Source organism: Lissotriton vulgaris, unplaced genomic scaffold, assembly GCF_964263255.1.
Source record: "Lissotriton vulgaris unplaced genomic scaffold, aLisVul1.2 SCAFFOLD_1244, whole genome shotgun sequence".
Classification (NCBI taxonomy): domain Eukaryota; kingdom Metazoa; phylum Chordata; class Amphibia; order Caudata; family Salamandridae; genus Lissotriton; species Lissotriton vulgaris.
The window spans coordinates 298,177-318,745 of NW_028251837.1; the positions used below are offsets into that span (position 1 = coordinate 298,177).

The following is a 20,569-nucleotide window of genomic DNA, read 5'->3' on the forward strand; positions in this document are numbered from 1 at the left end:
GGAGTTTTGGGGGGGGGAGGGCTACAAAACATTTCCTTCTCCATCATGGGAATTTTGTCATACTAAGAAGTAACCCCGTATGTCAGAAACCCCTAAGGAGCATGAGGATCAACTGGACTGGCACTTTATGGCAGCTTTAAAGCTCAGCGGATCAGTTTTCACATCTTACTCACCAAAGTAACGGTAAGTGAAAATATACATTGACCACCAAAGTAGCAGCAACGGATATTATGGCAGTAACACCAGGCCTAACGAAACGGGCTCGCTGAATTTTGGTAATGAAGCTATATGCAAAGATATATCAACCAATTAGGAACATGGGCCCCAGTTCCTGACATTGCATACAAACAAAAAAGTGTTTACATTTTCTCAACTCAAGAGTTCTGCATAGGTAATATTTCACAGCTTGTTTGACATCATTTGTATAAAAACTTGCTCTTCAAAGGGTGTGGCTTGCAAACAACACAAGTACATGAAAAGCTTGGTTCATATGCAAACGTGAATGTTTTGGATGAAAACGGTGCATATGGAAAGGTCTCTGAATTAACATTCATGGAATACCTCACCACAAAAGCAAGTGTCAATTTACAAGTGCTACACAGGTTCACACAGCTGATAAGATACATCACTTAAAAATGGTTTATGACCTTTGACCTAATCGTGCAGTTGCCTTGCAGAGTTGCCTTGCAGAACACATGGCCGAAAGTTATTTGCATTTCCATACTTGGGCTCAGCAAGGGTCATGTACAGATGCTGCACTAAACCTGAATTCGGCATGACTACGTGGGTTGGCCCCATACAGAAGTTGCAAGGCCTTCACTTAATCACAACTGTGCCTAGCTGAAGGAAGGAGGCCAGCAATGGGTTGTATGTCCATATGGGCGCTTCACACAGAGGCACCAAACCAAAGGCCACATGCGTTATGTAGATACCAGGACTGGGCACGGTGGATGGCCAAAGGTGAGATATGTGATCAAAAATAACACAACATAAATAAATGTCAAGACATACTCAAATAAATAGGGATCCATACTAGTCATTATGTCAATGGTGATGTAATATGTGATGTCAATAGTGATGTAATTTTTACGTGTGAGGTCGAGAATAGATCACTGGAAGAGAGTTGTGGGTTACACAGCATTCCAAAACTGTTCAATTATATTAATTTCTAAATTGCATTTTTTTTTTATTAATGCCTGTCTAAATGCCTTTCTCTGGATATTTCTGAGTTTTTTGTTAAACTAGCCATGGTTCTATTCAAATTGTGTTTTTTGACGAAATACTATATCAAACAAATTTTTTTATATTCCACTATTTTCAACTGTTTACACCATTCGGCTATATACTTCTCTGGATTTGACATCAGGTCAGGCCCTACCTTCAAAGCGCCATGCGTACTTAAAGGCTTTGTCAATGTTTTATCACTCCTAGGCAATCTTCAATGTATAACGGTGTATAGAAGACCAAACTATAAATCAGCCAACATTAGTGTACATGTTATAAATCCAAATAACAGCCAATAAAAAATGAAAAGTAAAAAGATCCAAGTGAATTATTTTATTTTTATAAAAAGTTAATTAAAAAATCCTCATCTAAGGATTAATACCAAAACATACATTGACTAATTATATGCATCAAAAAAACATTACAATAATAAACAATATAATACTGTGAATCATAAAATCAAATTGTGGCAGAAATTTATTCTTTTCGACGCGCGTTTCGGCGTAGAGCAGACGCCTTCTTCACGAAGCCACGTATTAAAATCTTTTATTCGAAGAAGTGATATTCGATTTATTTGATAAGAACACTCTGTTCCCGATATAATTTTCAAAGCAGTCTTGATAGAAGAGTACTTGATACTTTTTGCAATTAACCTTTCGTTAAAATATTGAAATCGTCCTCATCGTCTGACTCTGTTCAAATGTGATGTAAAACTTGGGGCTAGAGTTGTTCTTGAATTGCCAGGATTGCGCAAAGATAAGAACGTCTTCTGCAAAAACGCCGTAGATAACCTTGATAGATAACCTGCATTTATTAGCACTGATAATTATTTTTCTTAACATTTCTGCACTTAAGCATGAATGTCATTTATATTTGAAATAAATAAAACGAATACGGTCATAATCAATCAATTCACACTGAAATAGACCTCAATCCCAAATGCATTCCAAGAGTGTCATGCAGATCAAGATTCAGTCAATGTCTGTACCGTCACTGATTTTAATATTTCTGGGTCCAGGTTGTAACCTGTCAGAGAGAGGCAGAATACTAGGTAACTCAATATTTATCTATACTACTATTATAAAGGAAGAACTTTGAACCTTTGAGGCGGGTAAACTCGGGAACCACAGCGCCAATCCACACACCCGATACATCGTTGTAATTGTCAGGGTGTGCAGATGGACATAGGCTATATAAAGTTAAAAAATATACGCTATTTAAAAAATGTAGCGAAAAAAAAAGTTGTCCCGTGGAAGAAGCGCCGGCCGCGACCTGCGTGCTGACGTCAGGAGCACGGGGAGGAGCAGCGGTCATGGAGCGGGGAGGAGCGGCGGACATGGCGCAGGGAGGAGCGGCGGACAAGCAGGGAGAAGCAGTGAGGAGCGGCAGACAGGCGGGGAGGAGCGGTGACGAGCGGCGGAGCGCGGGGGAGGAGCGGAGGCAAGGCTCCGGGGGACCCACTGACAATGTTGGGGCAGACGGGGGTCGGGGCAGGCGGGGGACGGGGCAGGCGGGGGCCCTAAACACTCATGGCGGGGGCGGGTGGGGGCCCTGAACAATCATTTCGGGACTGGCTGCTATGTCGGGGCGGGCGGGGGTCGGGGAAGCCTGATTGCTCCCGGACAAGGTCGGGCGGGCTGCTAGTATTATATAAATGCGCCTCTATACAAAGCCAAGTTTGAAATGCCTTTGTTCGTAGAATGTCGCTTTAACCATCTTACTTTATGGCATTAATAAATATACAGAAAATATATAACCCTGTAATTCTGAGTAACATCACAATTTTTCATAAAAAAAGCCTTGGCAAAACCAATAAGTCATCTTTAATATGAAGACATAGACCTCAGTGACTTTGCCAGTACTCGATTGATATGGCACAACTGCAGCCAAAGCATTACAACATTTCCGGCACACAGGTGGCCATCTTGGAATTATTTTTGTAAAAGTATACTTGCAAAGTGTCCAGTGTTGATAACTCATGCATATGCAACGGTGGCCGTTTGTAATAGGTTTTGTTACAGTTTAACAAAAATGCTTCCAAGAGGGCTGTCTCTGACTCCATGTGGAAGGATTAAGCATTATACTGCACTACAATGGGGATTGGATATTGTGCTACATTTGACATTGGAAACAGTAGAGTGACGTGTACATGAGACTGCAATTCAAAACAAAATGGAAGGACACAGTGATCTGGTCCTGGATAAGAAATGTATAAGAAATAAAGGAGTGTGCTTAAATGTGGCTGGAAGAGGACTGTGTTCTTCATACGTATATGAAAAGCAGTGTGCTGCGTGTCTATATGAAAGGGCAAATTGTGCTGCATGTGTTATACTATAAAACTACATGCTGAAGTACATTTTTTTTTTGCATGTGTATAGGTGATAGTATGCTGTATGCGAAAGAGGCTGTAAAAAGATTGTACACACAAAGGGGACATTGGCTGCAAAGTAGATTGGCATGACACCATCGCACCTGTAGGCTGCCTAAGTGTATGGAAGAGGCTGCTAGTGAGCATTACTCTAGCATGTATACTGCATGTGTGAGCAGGAGGGACCTATTTGGTATACATATATGTAAAAGGTGGCAGAGTTTCGGAGCTTAACATTGCAGTGCACAGTGGGCGTATGTGCACATGGTAATGTTCAGCATAAGGGGAGTAAGCCCACGCTTCAGCAAGCTTCTGGGGAGCAAAGACAGCTTTTGGGCAAAATAAGTGCTGTTTATCAGCAGTAGAGGTATCAGTGGAGGAATGGGTGGGGGGGGCAGCATATAGAGGGCAAGGTAGAGAAGGCTATAGAGAGAAGCACACAGACAGCAACACGGAGTGGGAGGAGGGACAGGAGGAACACGAGAAAAAGCTGAAAAACACACAGTTGTGGAGTGCTTAAGCAAAAAGAAACAAGCATTAGCATAGCAAATAGGTCTCGCACTGGGAACTTTCAAATGTTTAGCACGAGTTATTGGCTTTACCAATGTCTTTGAGCCATGTTGTGGACCATTATGAGTGATGCAGAGTTGGTGGTGCTCAGGTGAAGCTGAATGATACTGAGGTGTTGCGGAGTCACACTGAGGCGAGGCGGAGTCATGCGGAGGTAGTGGTGCTGAGCTAGTGCGGAGTGGTGCCAAGCTGGTGCTGTGCAGAGGTGATGCTGTGCAGAGGTGATGCTGTGCTAGGGTGGTGCTGCACTGATGCAGAGGGTGGTGCTGCACTGATGCAGAGGGTGGTGCTGCACTGATGCAGAGGGTGGTGCTGCGATAATGCCAAATTACTGCTGAGGTGAGGTTGCGCTGGTGCTGAGATGGGGCTGTGTGGGTGCTGAGGTGAAGCTGCACTGGTAGTAGTGCACTGAGAGGGTGCTGTGCTGATGTTGAGGTGATGCTGAGGTGGTGTTATGATGGTGCAGTGCTAGTGTGGAGTGATAGTGAAGTGGTACAGAGGTGATGGTGAGCTTTTTCAGAGGTTGTGCTCAGTTGGTGCTGAGTGATGCTGAGATGGTGGTGAGAAAGGCTTTGGTGGTGCTGAAGTTGTGATTATTGATGCTGAGGTTGTGCTGCACAGCTGCTGATGTGGTGGTGCTGCGCTAATGCTGAAATGGTGCTGACCTACTGCTGAGGTGGTAACTGCTGTTGCAGTGGTGCTGTGCTGATGGTGGTGGTGCACTGATGCGGAGGTAGTGCTGTTGAGTGATGTGAGGAGATGCTAAGCTGGTGGTTAGTGATGCTGTCTGGTGCAGAGTCATGCTGAGGTGACGGTGCTGCGCTGGATCAAAGCAGGAATGATGCTGGGGTGGTGCTGCGAGGGAAGAGGTGTGGTGCTGTGGCCAGGGCGACTGACACCGGACGCTGGGGATCACGGTTCGATCCCCGGGTCCGGTGGCAGGGGTCTGCCCAGCATCATGTGACTCTGGGCAATAGCTTGCTTAATCTTCCCAGCGGCCCCCAGCGCCAAAATGCCTCCGGGTAGCTGTGCACTTTATAAATACTGGATTTATATTTTACATTCATACTGCACTGATTTTGAGGTGGTGCTGTGCTGGTTCAGAGGCGGTGCTATGCTGGTTCAGAGGCGGTGCTGGGGTGGGGTTGCACTGTCTACTTGCGGGATATATTGTTAAGTAATCTCACGTTACATGCTGCGTTTGTAGAGCACAAGGAGGCATCCCTTGATATTGGTTTTATTTTAACAAAGATTGAAAGAAAGCATAAAAAGTTGAATGCATGCAACTGAACGCTGCTCCCATTTGCATAAAATGGAGGAATAACAGCACGTTTACCTCTTCAATCGTATCCAACTAATCAAGCTGTCAAAAGTACAATGTAAACAGGTTGATCCTACTATCGGCCATCTCCTTAAACTAAACTTCCATTAAGTAAATATATTATTTAAGGTTTGGACGTTTGAGCTAATGAAACCAAAACGTCATAGGATGAAAAACAACAGACTCCGGCTAAAAAAGCGCTTGTGAAACCAAAGACAGTGGAAAACAAGCTATGGTTGATATATTTGCAGCCCTCGCCTGAGCGCGTTCAGAAAGCCAAAACAAACCCAAGCAAAATAAAAAGTTTGCGCCTAAACTAACATATGAACAATAGTAAATGATCCATGTAACCGGGCCAGTTTCCAGGGCATGTCGAAAACAGCAAAAGGAGAGACAAATGTACACGATTCGCCAACGAAAACAACGGAATTTCGAAAGGCACATGAAGGGACGAATAAAAACAGACAGGTGTGTTGAAAGCCCATACAGTAGATACAGCAGGTCTCGAGAGGCTGCTTAAGCGCAGCCTAGGTGAGCCCTAAAAAGTAGTTCCATAAATACGAACAGTGCAACGACACAGGTAAAGAGTCAATACTCCAGGGGAGGGGCATTCATAAGATGGATAAGGTACGCCAATGAGAGTGATAATAAAGCTCATCATTGGTAATAATGAGCAGGATTTAAGCCCCTGTAAAGTCCTGATAAGTTGAGAATAGGTATTTTGCAGTCACACAGCTTGCACTATAATTTAGTCTCAATCTAATAGTAAGGTATTCTTTACTTTTGAAAGTTTGGAAAAATAAAGGTTGGATAGGTAAAAAATAAAATAACCCTCGCTTGTCAAAATTTTGTGGGGCTTCTGTTTCTGGAAAGAAAAACAATGAAAGGAATAAATCTCTTTAATGTATATTAGAACCTTACCTGAAGGATGTGCACTGGCAGATCAACTGTCAACTGAGAATGTGAAGAAGATGCTTCAGAGCCAAGTGGAAATGGCAATTCTCCATTTCTTGGATGGTCATCCTTACCAAGAAAAAAAGCAAACGTTATTTCTTACTTTTCTGATAGAACAGCTTTTTGGCACTCAGAATACACTCCTACTGCCAGAAATAACTAAATAAACAGTCTTTAATAAAAACATATGTATTTGTTTCATAGCATCTCTCTTTTTCTCTCTCTTTCTCACACACTCTACACTTCAAGGTGCTTTCGCCAACTTCACACAGAGTCCACTGACTTAGGAAAGGGTCTGGCTCTAGTAGGACAGCTGACAGTAAAGGAGACTATTACAGACTGCTGTCTGCAGAAGAGAAATACATTTATAGCAATTTATGAAAGTGCTACACAATATCATATAAAGGGCCTAGCAGCTAAATACTTTGGGGGCTTGAAAGTTAAATGTATGCCTAAAATTCTGTCACGGTGAGGGATGACTAGATGTAGAAGACTGCCATATAGAGGGTTGTAAATGGATACCTGTGATGACCGAGCTTTTAATGTATTTGGGTTGGAACATAATCCTTTCTTTCACAAGGAGCCACAAGGCGGGGGACAGAAGTGGTCTTATTTGAAATCAGTGCTTAGGCTGTTCTGAATGCCAGATAGCTCTTTTGGCCTGCCAACAGAGCATGCTGGTGTAGTCCAACGTGCTCCTGTCGACCGACCACTGCTGGGTTTAGCTCTGTTTCGATGTAGGAGAAGGTTTACCTAAACTGTAAATTGAAAAGTGTTTTAATACAGTGGAAATGTATTAGGATAAGTTCAGTTCATCTTTCAAGTACATTCTCAATTCTTTGAGTGAAGGACGAAACAGGCCAAATGGCTAATGGTGAAGTTCCTTTGGAGAAGGAGGGATGAGGTGAGAAGTTGGTGTGGGCTTTTCTTGCCCATCCATTTCTAAGGCCCTTGGCTAAATCTCGTAATGTACCTGCAAGCTATAGGCCTCTATTCAGTGGATATTGACGACAATCTCAAACGGAGACCCTTCAATCCTTGAGTGTTAATGAAAACGGCAAGACGAAGTAAAAAGGTATTGAAAGGGAGAGATTAAACAAGAGTGAAAAACAGAGTTGAGTATTTGAGCTAAAATGCATCAAAAATGGGCAAACCATTAGGCTAGCCATTAAGCTACATTATGATGTCATTAGTACAGCGGTGCACATTCAGCCATTGATGTGGACATGGAAAATGTTCAGGAGCCTGGCGAAGCCACACTTGCCGAGTTACTATTGCACACTGGAATTCAAGTCAGCTTGTGATGCATTATGGTTGTGGTGTTTCAGTCACATTTTCCGCTAGGTGGCTTTGTCTTTTTTACAGAGGAGCTAATACACAATGCGTAACATGGCAAGTAATTCAGATGTACATCATCAAGAAAGAAGTTAAAGAAGAACATGGCCAATTTCTGGTAAATGGGAAATCTGGCAGCAGCTCAAAATGGTTTGATAAAAGCAGGAAACAAAAAAAGACCCACACAATAGATTTAGCAGAGAGAAACAGGTTCAATTAGGTCTTCCTCCATAGCAGTTTTTATTAGGTCTCGCGACCCATCGATGTGCGCAAGCGCATCGAGCGGAGCGAGAATTCAAGTGGCGAAAACATCGTCAAACTAAGGGCTTTCAGCCTCGCGGTTTTCATGAAGTTCACGTGAACAAGCACGCGCATTCAGGGCCAGCCCAGCACATCAAAGGGCTTCTCCTCCCCTAATTATTCATGGCCGGCCGCAGGCCGGCCGTACTCTCAGTTTCCCAAGCCCGCCCCCATCCTCCACGCATCTCCTTTCACCATGCCTGCACTCTATACAGCCCAGCACATCAAAGGGCTTCTCCTCCCCTAGGGCTTCTCCTCCCCTAATTATTCATGGCCGGCCGCAGGCCGGCCGTACTCTGTTTCCCTTGCCTTGCATGCAGTGAGAGGAAACAACCCCCCAAGACCCACAGCTGGCCCATGTCTAGTTCACGCTTTGTAAAACTACTTATAAATGAATAAACCCAACTACCAATGCAGTCAAAAGATACTTAGTCGTGGTACCCACCAACCTATATCTGCGACCCACCATCGCCAAACGAAACAATGTGTGCCCTCAAGCTAAAACACATACATGGCCACCATACAAAGAACACATAGATTGCTTGCACACATTTCTCGTTAAAGTTTATATAATGGGATTTGATCACCAGGGACATGTAGACCAAGGAACGGAAAAAGGACAGGTAACTGGACACCCGCGCACATGGAGACCGGACTGTCAGTGACACGCGACAGAACTGCAATACTCTAAAGTGAACAATTAGATGAAGATTTTCTATTGTACATTCTCCTAATTATCGTGTAAATAATTTATGTAATAACAAGTAAAATGACCCCTGATGGAAGCCTGAATTATTTAAAAATGATCAAGTATTTATAAGATGGCACTTGGTCGGCATTTGTCTGTTGTAAATGGAAGGACACGTATGACTCGGCTTCTCACTTGTGTGGCCGGGCGTAGCTGCATGCGATGCGTTGGTAATCTGTTGTGAAGGCGAAGGCCTGCAGAATACTACATAAAGTCGTTTTGTTTGTGTAGCATTTTAAATCTGTTTGATATTACACCTTTATCATATCAAGCAAACTCGCATTGCATCAGGATTTTTTTTTTTAAAGTAAGCATGGATTGCAAATAATAAAATAAAGGCCACTTTGTAGGTATTTACGTTAATTTAATAACTTCACTTTAAAACCGGAGATTTAAGTTGTTTACAATTTTTTTAACCCATCCATGCCAACACGAGGAAGAATCTTCCTCTTTCTGCGTTCCTCAAAAGGTCCGAATCACAGCCTTAAACGTGACTTTTAGTCTGCCCTCCCAATGAATTTCCACTGTTTAACTTCGTCATGGGGGGGGGGGGGAGGGGGTTTAATATCGCCACATCAAAGGCATCAATCACCCTCCCACAGGCTTCCCCAGCGCTGCCCGCCCCCTGCTTCACGGCCAGGCCATCTGTTCCCAGCAGCAGCATTTGTCCTGCGCCAGGCCACATCAAAGGCTCTGTGCCACTTTCACCCACACAGCACCACTTTCAGACACGCAACGCCACTCACACCCACGCAACGCCACTCACCCAAGCAACCCCACTCACCCACGCAACCCCACTCACCCACGCAACCCCACTCACCCACGCAACCCCACTCACCCACGCAACCCCACTCACCCACGCAACCCCACTCACCCACGCAACGCCACTCACACACGCAACGCCACTCACACACGCAACGCCACTCACACACGCAACGCCACTCACACACGCAACGCCACTCACACACGCAACGCCACTCACACACGCAACGCCACTCATCCACGCAACCCCACTCACCCACGCAACCCCACTCACCCACGCAACGCCACTCACACACGCAACGCCACTCACACATGCAACGCCACTCACACACGCAACGCCACTCACCCACGCAACGCCACTCATCCACGCAACGCCACTCACCCACGCAACCCCACTCACCCACGCAACCCCACTCACCCACGCAACGCCACTCACACACGCAACGCCACTCACACACGCAACACCACTCACCCACGCAACGCCACCCACGCAACGCCACTCACCCACGCAACGCCACTCACCCACGCAACGCCACTCATCCACGCAACGCCACTCATCCACGCAACGCCACTCATCCACGCAACGCCACTCATCCACGCAACGCCACTCACACATGCAACGCCACTCACCCATGCAACGCCACTCACTCACTCACGCAAAGCCACTCACACCCACGCAGTACCACTTTCACCCACACAGCACCACTTTCAGACACGCAACACCACTCACACCCACGCAAGCCCACTATCACCCACGCAACGCCACTCACACCCACGCAGTGCCACTTTCACCCACACTGTGCAGTGCACAATAGGTCTCGCAGTAGGAAAGTTGGAGCTATTGCTTTTGTAAATGACAAAGCCCTTTATGTTTTTAAAATGAAAACAAAAATAAAAGGCATTGTTATTTGCAATTGTAATAGCTCCAACTTTCCTACTGCAAGACCTATTGGCAACGCCAGTGCTTGTTATCTACTGAAGGGAATATTGCTCTTCAAGGAGTGTCCGGTCTTTCAGTTGAGTAGCAGAGTTTGACACAGTTAACATCAAGAGCTTATCTTAGAAACATGGACAGGCTTCTCTGACATTCCTGTACGGGTTCACCTCCTACCATGCCAATCACCAGCAATTCATATAGAAGGTTTGAACAAGGTTCAATCCCCCCTTAATATTTTTCTATCTCTATATGGATCCTAAGGGATCTGTAGTCCTAGACAACATCATCAACATCCATCAGTAAGCCAACAATACCCCAATCTACCTTAAAGTATCTACAACCAATCAATCTGCATCTCAAAACTTAAAGCTGCACTATTATTGGACTGCTATCATGGAGTACCATTCAGTGGCTGATCTTATGGTCCATGCTAAAAGTCAAGTTGTGATTTTTACCCGATGCGTTTTCTTGTATTAAAGCAAAAACCATCAATAAAATTGTTTTATTTAAAAAATGAAGAAAAAATTGACATCCTACCTGCAATAACTGTATCTTAACACACTGGGATGCAGCTTCCTGGTCATTTACTACAAGACCCTCACTTGGCAAAACATTGGCCAAAAACTGGCTCCCGTTACCAGGTGAAGGAGTACCCAGAGAAGTGATGTCAGTTTTCTTCTGCGTTTGGTCTGAAGAACCTAAAGTGGAAACAAAGATCATACTTTTGTGTAAGTATTTTAGGAAGGATGATGAAGGATTAAAAACAGAAGTGACATTCTGCGACTCAGGATGCAGCAGCAGTTTCCAGTGGCTCTGGTAAGCAACAGAAGAACATTCCTTACCAGAGTCACTGGTGTTAGTGTGCTACCAAACAATGAACGGTCCTGCATTACACTTTCAGAATAGAGCACATGGAGAACCCCTTAAGCCCCACCAATTATGTTGCCCCTATGCAAGTGCACTATCCATGCATGGGAAGAAAACCTGGCACAGAAGCTCAACTTCCTGGGCATCTTAAGGCTGCTGGGTTACTGAACACTAAATGCCTTCCCAATCCAACTAAACTGGGCTTCTGGAAAAAATATGGGCTACAGACATAGTGGGAGAGAGGCATTGCAACTGCATACAAGGTGTATTGGAGCTTAGGTACAGTATTTGCATCCAAACAAAAACTGCACCATTTGGTAAAGAATAGAGTTGCTACCTTGAGTGACAGCATTTTTGCAAAGATCCTAGGTACCCGAATGCTTGCCTGAACTAAAAAGAACCCATTAATATCGCAGGTTTTATGTTCAAAGAGGGCCCCTGCTTAGGTCCATGCTGGCTTTTTACTTTTGCAATGATAAGAGCAGTGGATCATTTTCAATGAAATTGCAATCTTAGCTTAAACAGGTTTCTATAGTTCAATAGCAATTTCGTAGAAAGTCTTCCTCTCCTGGTAACAGATCTTAGAATGTGTGCAAATATTTGGCAACATAAACCAAAAACTACGCACTAACGGGTCCAGAATCGTGATACCTGTTCCATGTTTGGCCGTAATCGCTATGACCGCATCTTGCCTACATTAGATTCCTTCCATAGGCTCCCAGTTGAGGTATGAACTAACTTCAAATGACTGTGCTTCGTCCGCAAAGCACTGCAGGGCCATTCACCAGCTAGCTAGCTTAAGATGTTCTTCCCTTATTTCCATCTGCAAGCCTATGATCTGTCAACCATCACCTTTCTCTCAAACAAATTGCATTGATGTATTTAGTCTGGAATCGGGATTCTTCACACGTACAGATCATCACTATGGAGGTCTCTCCTAAACCAACTAAATCCTAAACCACACTACAGCAGATTAAGAAAACATCTAAAAACGTACCAATTTAAACATGCAAATTATAGTTGACACCCTCAGCCGTCTTCACTTGCACCTGACCCAGACTGGTTAGACACCTGAAACCACCCCTACCTCATAAGGTTTTACTATCTTACTTCAACTGTGGGGAGATTGTGGTTAGAGATTACGGTTATCATACACATGTAGTTCCACTTCTACTCTAATACCTAAACCAAAAGCTCTCTGTAGCTAACATGGTGGTTTACAACACTTTACAAAAGAAATACAAACATGCCACTCACAAGCATGGCAGTAACAGTGAGACATGGAAAATCTTTCTCAGTTAGCTTTAAACACTGGCGCTTACACTTGACTGCCAAAACTTCTGATCCTATTAGCTTCAGCAACTGATTTTAAGAAAATAGGCGAGGGAGAACAATGGAAAAGAAAACATTAAGTTACACACATGCACACTCTTTATCTGCATACACCCAACAGACATGAAAGATCCACGAATATGGAGATTGTTATCACCCGACTCCTAATAAGATAACACCACAAAAGAACAACAAATCTACTAAGGTTAATTGCAAAGACTAAAAGCACAAAAGCAATGTGGTGGTCACCAGCATACCACTCACAACTATGGTGACAACCAAGAATACATTACCATTATTAATAACTTATTTTGTATAAAGTGCTTCGTACTGCACTTTTACATTTCGGAGCAGTGTAAATAGCAAGTTATCCATACCCAGTTTGTGGTACTTTATGTACTGACCTACAAAAGGGTGAAAAGGCTATGTCTGCTTTATCAAGACTCAAACTTATAACCTCAGGCACAGTATTAGCAGCAAGAGCACACCACTTCCACTATCTCTTTCAAAAAAGCAGGTGGGCAAGAGTCGAAAGGAGAACGACTTAGCTTCTCTTATGTATTTTTCCACTGCCTTCGATGACAATGGGGAAAAACAATGAAGGGTGTTTCTCTTGGGTTCAGGGCTCCCAAGTGGTTTGGTGGGGCAGTGGGCTAGCGTGTCTACAAAACCGTTATAGATCTCCACAACTTTGGTTTTGAAGGCTACTGCGATCATATCGCAAAGTTTTTGATCATCCTTAATACCTTTATTCTTAGGTAGAGATGCCAACTTGTCTACTACCCCAAACAATTCTTTGGAGGATTTTTTTGCTTTCTCAATCGGTCTAGTGAAAAAATCCTTTTTTTCAGCTAACAGTAGGTTTTTATATTGGGTTAACGCCATTTTATAAACCTCTTAATCCGCTGTGTCGTAATTTGCTCTCCAGCGTCTTTTCATTCGACGGTTGGGTAGATTTGAGAGGGGTAGACTGAATTGGGGTAGATTGGGGTGGAGTGGGGTATACTGTGGTGGAGTAGATTGGGGCAGACCAGAGTGGGGTAGGGTAGATCGGGAGAGTGGAGCGGGAAATATTGGGGTAGAGTTGAGTGGGATATATTGGGGTAGAGTGGAGTGGGGTGGACTGGGGGTAGAGTGGAGAGGAGTGGGGTAGATCGGAATGGAGAGGAGTAGATTGGAATGGAGGGGAGTGGAATTGCATGTTGGGTCATGGAGTGATTGGCCTAGATTGGAGTGGAATGAGCCGAGCAGTGTGTCAAAGTGTTGTAGTGTGGAGGGACAGAGTGCAGTGGCACGTCGTAAGGTGTAGTGGCACAAAATGGAGTGGCGTAGCATAGAAATGAAGGGAAAAGAGTGGAGAGGAATAGTGTGGAGTATGCATGGAGTAGTAGCGCACTGCCATTACAGACACCACATTTTCAAACGAAATGACCATTCACCAGACCCAACATTCAGGTTGAGGGCCACTAGTAGCCTGAATCCCCGAAGTTGGACTATTTTTCAGGTCAAAAGTGTTTAAGTGCCGAATCACTATATGGCAGGCAAGTTACCCCGGGACTGTCTGGCACGTAGATCAGTCTTACCTGCAATAAGAGCATGCACACTTCACAGACTCTTAAAAAATACTGAATAAAAACTAGAGAAAACGATTGCAAATTATATAGTTATTTAATACATTTAAATAAAAAGCCAATGTCATGTGTGTGCTCGTGAAACATCACGCAGCGAAGGCAGCCCGATAAACTAAATCACAGCTGCGTGGAAGGCAACCACTTTTTCGTGGAAGCTCACAACTGTCCGATCAAAACATGTACTCCTGGCTCCCAACATGTGGGTGAAGCCACTGGCCATTTCTAGTGATCCTCACATAATTGTCTAGCAACAGCTAGACAACAGCTAAGAGATCATAAAAATGAGAAGTTGGTGGTGATGGCGATTAATTGCTTCTCTGTATATAGGGAATTGTACTTTAGCTGTCAGAATGCACGCAGAACTGCTTAATCTACTGTAAAAACGGAGGGAAGTTTTTAAAATCGGCTGACGGTGTCCAAATGTCTCCTGTTTTACTGCAGACTCCAATATTAATGAAAGTGAGATCAACTTTTCTGGAAATGGAAATACTTTAACTGAGAGGGAAGGTGAATTGGAAAGATTACAAATACCTAACTTCACTGTATTAGCAACTGATAGCCTGGAAAATACTTTCAAGGGCAGAAGGCACCTTCTATTATGGCATGTCCAGTTCAAGGAACTGACAAACTGGTTTCCAAATGGGTGACACATCTCCTTCAGTCCCATAACTACATCTCACAATAGGAAAACATTCTTCTGATACCAGTACGGGAGTCTTCTTTAACATCATAATTATTAGCACTGATATATATATATATATATTACTAATTATTTCTATATAACAGGGATGTAAAACAAAGCAGCATTAAATTTCAACGGGCCAAAAAGATATAGAACAGGCTCTAACATTTTGCTTCTTTGCAAGATTGGGGTTCTTGAATTTTAAAAAGCTTTCTTATGGAGCCACTTACACGATGTAATATACTATTTTAAGTTATATAAAGAATGCTCCGAGAAGCCCCTTTATGTGAAAGAATAAGCCCGTCTTAAAAAATATTCATGGAATAAAAGACATTTTTTTTACTACTAGTTAGTTGCCCAATCACGCCGTAATGCCAATTCATGGTTTGACAAAGTATGTAGAGCAGTTAATGATTCTTTACGTAGGGCCTTAAAGCAAATCAGAGTATCATTATAGCCAGCAGAAAGATATAGCAGCAAGCTATTAAGAGAAGGAAATCGGCCATGAAGGAGGAGACCTGGAAGACCATTGTTGATGCCTGCCAATCTACAGACCCACAAGCTTTCTGAAAAGCAATGCAGTCTGTTTCATCTCCCACTTCACCCCAAGATAAAGTAACAGTTCATATCTCGACCGAGGCTTGGTTGTCGCATTTCTCTGGGTTGTATTCTACTGACAGCAAGGCTGGCGATGTTTTTGTGCCAATGATTCCCCAGTGTTCAAACCTCGTTTTTAAAGAGGATGAAGTTTTTAAAGCGATTGTAGACAGTATATGTAAGAAGGTCTCGGGCCGGATGGTATTCCGCTTAATTAATTTAGGGAAGATACATTGTTTAGGACGCCGGGCCTCACTTCTGTATTCAGCTCTGCCTGTAGTCAGAGAGTGCCCAGGTCGCTGGTTCATCAATAATTGTCCCCGTTTTAAAAAAAGAGGAAAAATGTTTGATGTTAAATGTTATCAGCTATTTAAAAAAAAAGGAAAAATGCATGATGTTAAATGTTATCGGCTAATATCCCTCTTAGACTCCAAAGTGAAAATCATTGGGAGAGTAGTTTTGGACAGTCTACTTGACTGGATTAATATTAATAGTATTCTCGCCCCAATTCTTTATGGGTTTAGAAAGAGGAACAGGACCATTGAACAGTGCCTCAATCTCCATCTTATTGTGGCAAAATATAAATACAAGGGAGTTTCCACCAATTGGCGTTTATGGACCGTTCAAGCGCCTTTGACTACGTCTCCAGATCAAAGTTGATGGCCATCCCAGAGAGCACGGGTGTGGATGTGGGGCTGGTTGCATTTTTAAGGCTTCTTAACCATGACCTCATAGCTTCAGTTCAGCACCAAGAGTGGGGTGCGCCAAGGTTGCGTCCTTGCCCCAATCCTTTTTCTCCTCTATACGAATGACCTGGATAAAACATTGGTATCTGTTGGGGCTGACGTTCCGTATGTGGAGAAAAGAGCTGTGCCCGCACTCTTATATGCCTACGATGCGGTCTTCTTGGCAAGGGCAGCCAATGGCCTTAAAAAAAGTATCATTAGTTACGTCAGTTTTATGAGACCTGGAGCCAAATTTAAAGAAAGCATTTACTATCATATGTGGCCCAAGAAATGCCAAAACCCTTACCCTAAATATTGATGGCACAACCAGAGTCCTTTTCTTTCCATACTTAAGCCTGGAGTTTGAGGAAGGATGTACTTGGCTTACTTGTATCAAAAATAGAATATCCCAATATACTCAAACTGTAGGTACTACTTCCTCACTTGCCATGTCTATTGGACCAAAGCCTATTGCTCCTATACTGGAGATATACAACCAGAAATACTTGCCGATTTTAAATTATGGAATGGGTATTTGGGGTTGCAGGGATGCAATTGCGATGCAGACAGAGGAGAATAGATTCGGTCGCTGGTTACTAGGCGTTACTCCCTCATCCCCGTATTTCTCCCTATACCTGGAGTTAAGCATGGAGTATGTCCAAGATACTATCAATGCTGCTCCCTGGTGCTCAATTTGGTCCAACAAAGAAGCCAAATTCAAACTGGCAGTCATTTGAGACTGAACCTGTGCTGATGGTTTGGCCATTCCATGGCTACAATATTTAAAAAATTGCTTCTCTGCACTTGGCTGTGCCACTTTGTTCGAGCATCCAGAGTCCATCCAGAAAAAGGAAAAGAAAATTGGGCCTGGGTCACCTTTCGCAAGCACAAACAAGCCATTGGGGAACACATGGAAGTGGTTAAACCTTCAGTCAGAGATTAGTGTATTATTCAAGCAGTCCCAACACTGTTGGCACGATTTAGACTAGGCTCCTTTTGCTGGTTAATATGTTTTTCTTAGACCAGTATTTCTCAGACACCAATGCCATTTGTCCTTGTGAAGAGCAATCTAACCAAACTATTTTGCATTTTGTCTTGTCAATTTTATCTGCCGTACACTAGGAAGTATTTATGCGCAGACAAAAATTTGCCAAGTGCAAAGTCACCCTCTTTTATTTATTGCAACTTAATGATTGTAATGTTTGCTATGCAGTTGCTAGTTTTTTTAAGTGCACTTTAGCTAAAAGAAGGAGTTTGCTGTTTTGATCAAATAGCCTCAATATTCTCTATTAAAAATAATCATTGATCTTGCCTTTTTGAGTGTATATTGCTGCTTTCAAATGTTATTTATTAGGCACCTTTTTATACTAGCTATGACGCCCCTGGAATCAGACCTTCTGCAATGTCACTTTATTCAATTTAAACCAACATAACGATTTTTCCCTTGACAAAATATGGGACACTAATCTACATGTTTTATTACCATACCAGAATTGAGACACCTGGAATTTTAATTCATGGACTGTTACTCTTATAATCGTAAATTTGCACAATGTATTCGATCTTTTTTTAAATATTTGGTTGTAACTTTTTAACAAGTGTGTATAGTATGTACTTTGTTTATTTTTATTGTGTGTATCTTTTAGGATTCTCATTTGGAAGACCGAATAAAGACAATTGAACAATTGAATACTACTAGTTATGCATATGTACGTTCTGCTGAGACTGTTCTCTTCTACACAAATTATTTTATTCTGTGGTGCAGAAACGGTTGAACAATTTAAAATAATGTCCATAAACCTCCCATGCAAGAAAAAGAAATATACATTTTGGTGAATGATATTTTGAATAGTATTTTCCTAAAACATTGCAGTCGTGGAATAATGCCTTTTCCTGTCCAAATAGTATAACAATATGCTGCACCATTTCCCAATAGTTTCAAAATATGTTTGGTCATCCAGCGACCCCAGACTATATTAGGGGACAAGAGCTTGGCTTTGGGAATCCTCCGACACAAGTTGGCACACAGGTTCATAATTACGAATATGGTCTTATCAGTTGATAAGATGCATTTTGTGGATTGGTGTTCAAACCTTTCACCAATAGGATGACACAAATTACTTAAAACCTGGGCTCAGTCATCTTGAACTAGATCACAAGAAAAAAAAAACTTTCTTGCTTTTCATACTTTTATACATTCTTGTATATGGATACAGAAGAGTACTCTGGTTCCTGTCATGAAAGGCACAAACACAGATTCGGAATAACTAATTCCCGCTGCCTGGAGACTGAGGTAAAAGAAACACTACTGGTGAAGGCTTGTGGTCAACTTCATCATCAGCTAAAGGTATCTTCAAAGCAAGAATTACGGTGGCTGCATCATCCTGTTGAGGTTTCCCCAGTATAACCATTAGATCCTGTTTCTAGTGTAAACTACGTACATCACACTACTTGACTGAAATCCTCACTAGCATCCATGGTGAACGTAGCTTGGCTACATGAGACTTCTCTTTTTTCACACCATGACCGATGCCAGCAGGCACATGAATATTTAAGGGCAGTGTCCAGAACACAGTTTATACAATCTACCAATTCCCTTTTGCTAGTTATTTATTTGCCTTGTTAAGCATCCAAATCCCCCCCGGAGGGGTATCTCCGCGCTGCAGGATTGCTACCGAGGATCATGAAGAAGGACTCCGAAGAGCTCAGTTTTTAGAAGTTTATGGAATTGCAGATAATTGTTGCAATTCCGGCGGTGAAAGGGAAGTGGATTCCAGTAAGAGAGGGCTAGATGGTAAAAGGCTTTTCCACCTATGCGATATTTCTTTACACGAGGTACCAGGAGGAGGGATTTAGAACCAGACCGAAGAGTCTGATGGGCTGATAACGTATGGGTCTATCTGCAAGATAGCTGGGGCGTTGCCATTTAGTGCTTTGTGCACTATGCAGCATATCTTAAAACGGATCTGCTTGCGGATGGGTAGCTTGGGAAGTCCAAAGATTAGCAGCAAAGAGGTAGTCCTGGCAGGAGCATTGGAAACTAGGTGGGCTGCGGTGTTTGGACCACCTGAAGTCTGTTAGAACTGGCTATTTCTGGTTGGCTAAGGCTGACGCAAAAGCTAGGCAGAAACCACCATTCTAGTCAGGGCAAGGGAGTCTCACGTCAAGATAACCCCTGCTCACCCCCTTGTTAGCTTGGCACGAGCAGACAGGCTTATCCCGGAGGCAATGTGTAAAGCATTTGAGCACGCACACAACAGCAACAACATCCTAGGCACACCACAAAAGGAACTCCACACAAGGTTATATAAAAATAACTTTTGTATTGTCAAAACACATCAGATAGTAATCACACAATATACATTGTGCCACCTGGCACGGGCCATATTCACAAGGGATTATTTACACAGGACAGGGCCACGTGGGCCACTGCCAGAATCAGCACTTAGTAGAAAATAGCACTTCTAGAACATAGAATAGAAGATATAAAATTACTGTAGCACAAATTAGCAAATATAGCACACAACCAGTAATCACTGGTAACAGGTAAGTACCACCTACGCAACCCTAAATACCTTAGGAGAATGTCATGCAGTGAACCAGGACCTCACTAGCACCACCTGTACTAGAAAGAACAACCACCTAAGTATCACAGTACAATTAGGAGTATAAGCAAGAACACATTACACATGATGCATCACAAACATTCAGAGGTGTAGGGAAGGAAAACACATGATGCATAAAACATACATTCAGCGGTGTAAGAACATGGCACATGATGCATCAAAAACACATTCAGAGGTGCAGGGAAGGAAGACACATGATGCATAAACCAATACATTCAGAGGTGTAAGAACAAGGAAGACATGATGCATAAAAACATTCAGAGGTGTAAGATCAAGGTGCGTAATCATTAAATGCATTACATTTCCTAGCACCACATCACATTGCGCAAACTCACATTAGGCAATTACCATCATAACCATAGCAGGTAACAACATTGCGCAAAATCACCTTAGGGCCTTGCGCCCTATTCATCTATCAGCCCCCCAGGCCAACTGGCCATTCAATAAAGGGACTAAAGAGCCCTGTGTCCAGAATGTCAGGGTGCGCTGCCATGCAGCGCAAGTCAGGGGCAAAACCTAAACGTTGCAGCTGCCCACTAATTGCAGGGCAGCTGAGGACAATCCCAAGCGCCTAAACGGTGCAGCTGCCC

The 20,569-nt window shown here is 43.1% G+C and overlaps 1 protein-coding gene across 1 annotated transcript in view; it reads right to left on the reverse strand.

Moving 5' to 3' along the window:
• The window catches only part of LOC147662752 (zinc finger protein ZXDC-like), a 62,128-nt gene that overhangs the window by 6,420 nt on the left and 35,139 nt on the right, over positions 1-20,569 (reverse strand). Inside the window, exons 8-9 of the mRNA XM_086950923.1 lie at positions 11,057-11,217; positions 6,405-6,506 (exon numbers count right to left, since the gene is read on the reverse strand). Of these exons, the coding sequence (XP_086807049.1) occupies positions 6,405-6,506; positions 11,057-11,217 (263 nt within the window). The remainder of the gene's footprint in view (positions 1-6,404; positions 6,507-11,056; positions 11,218-20,569) is intronic.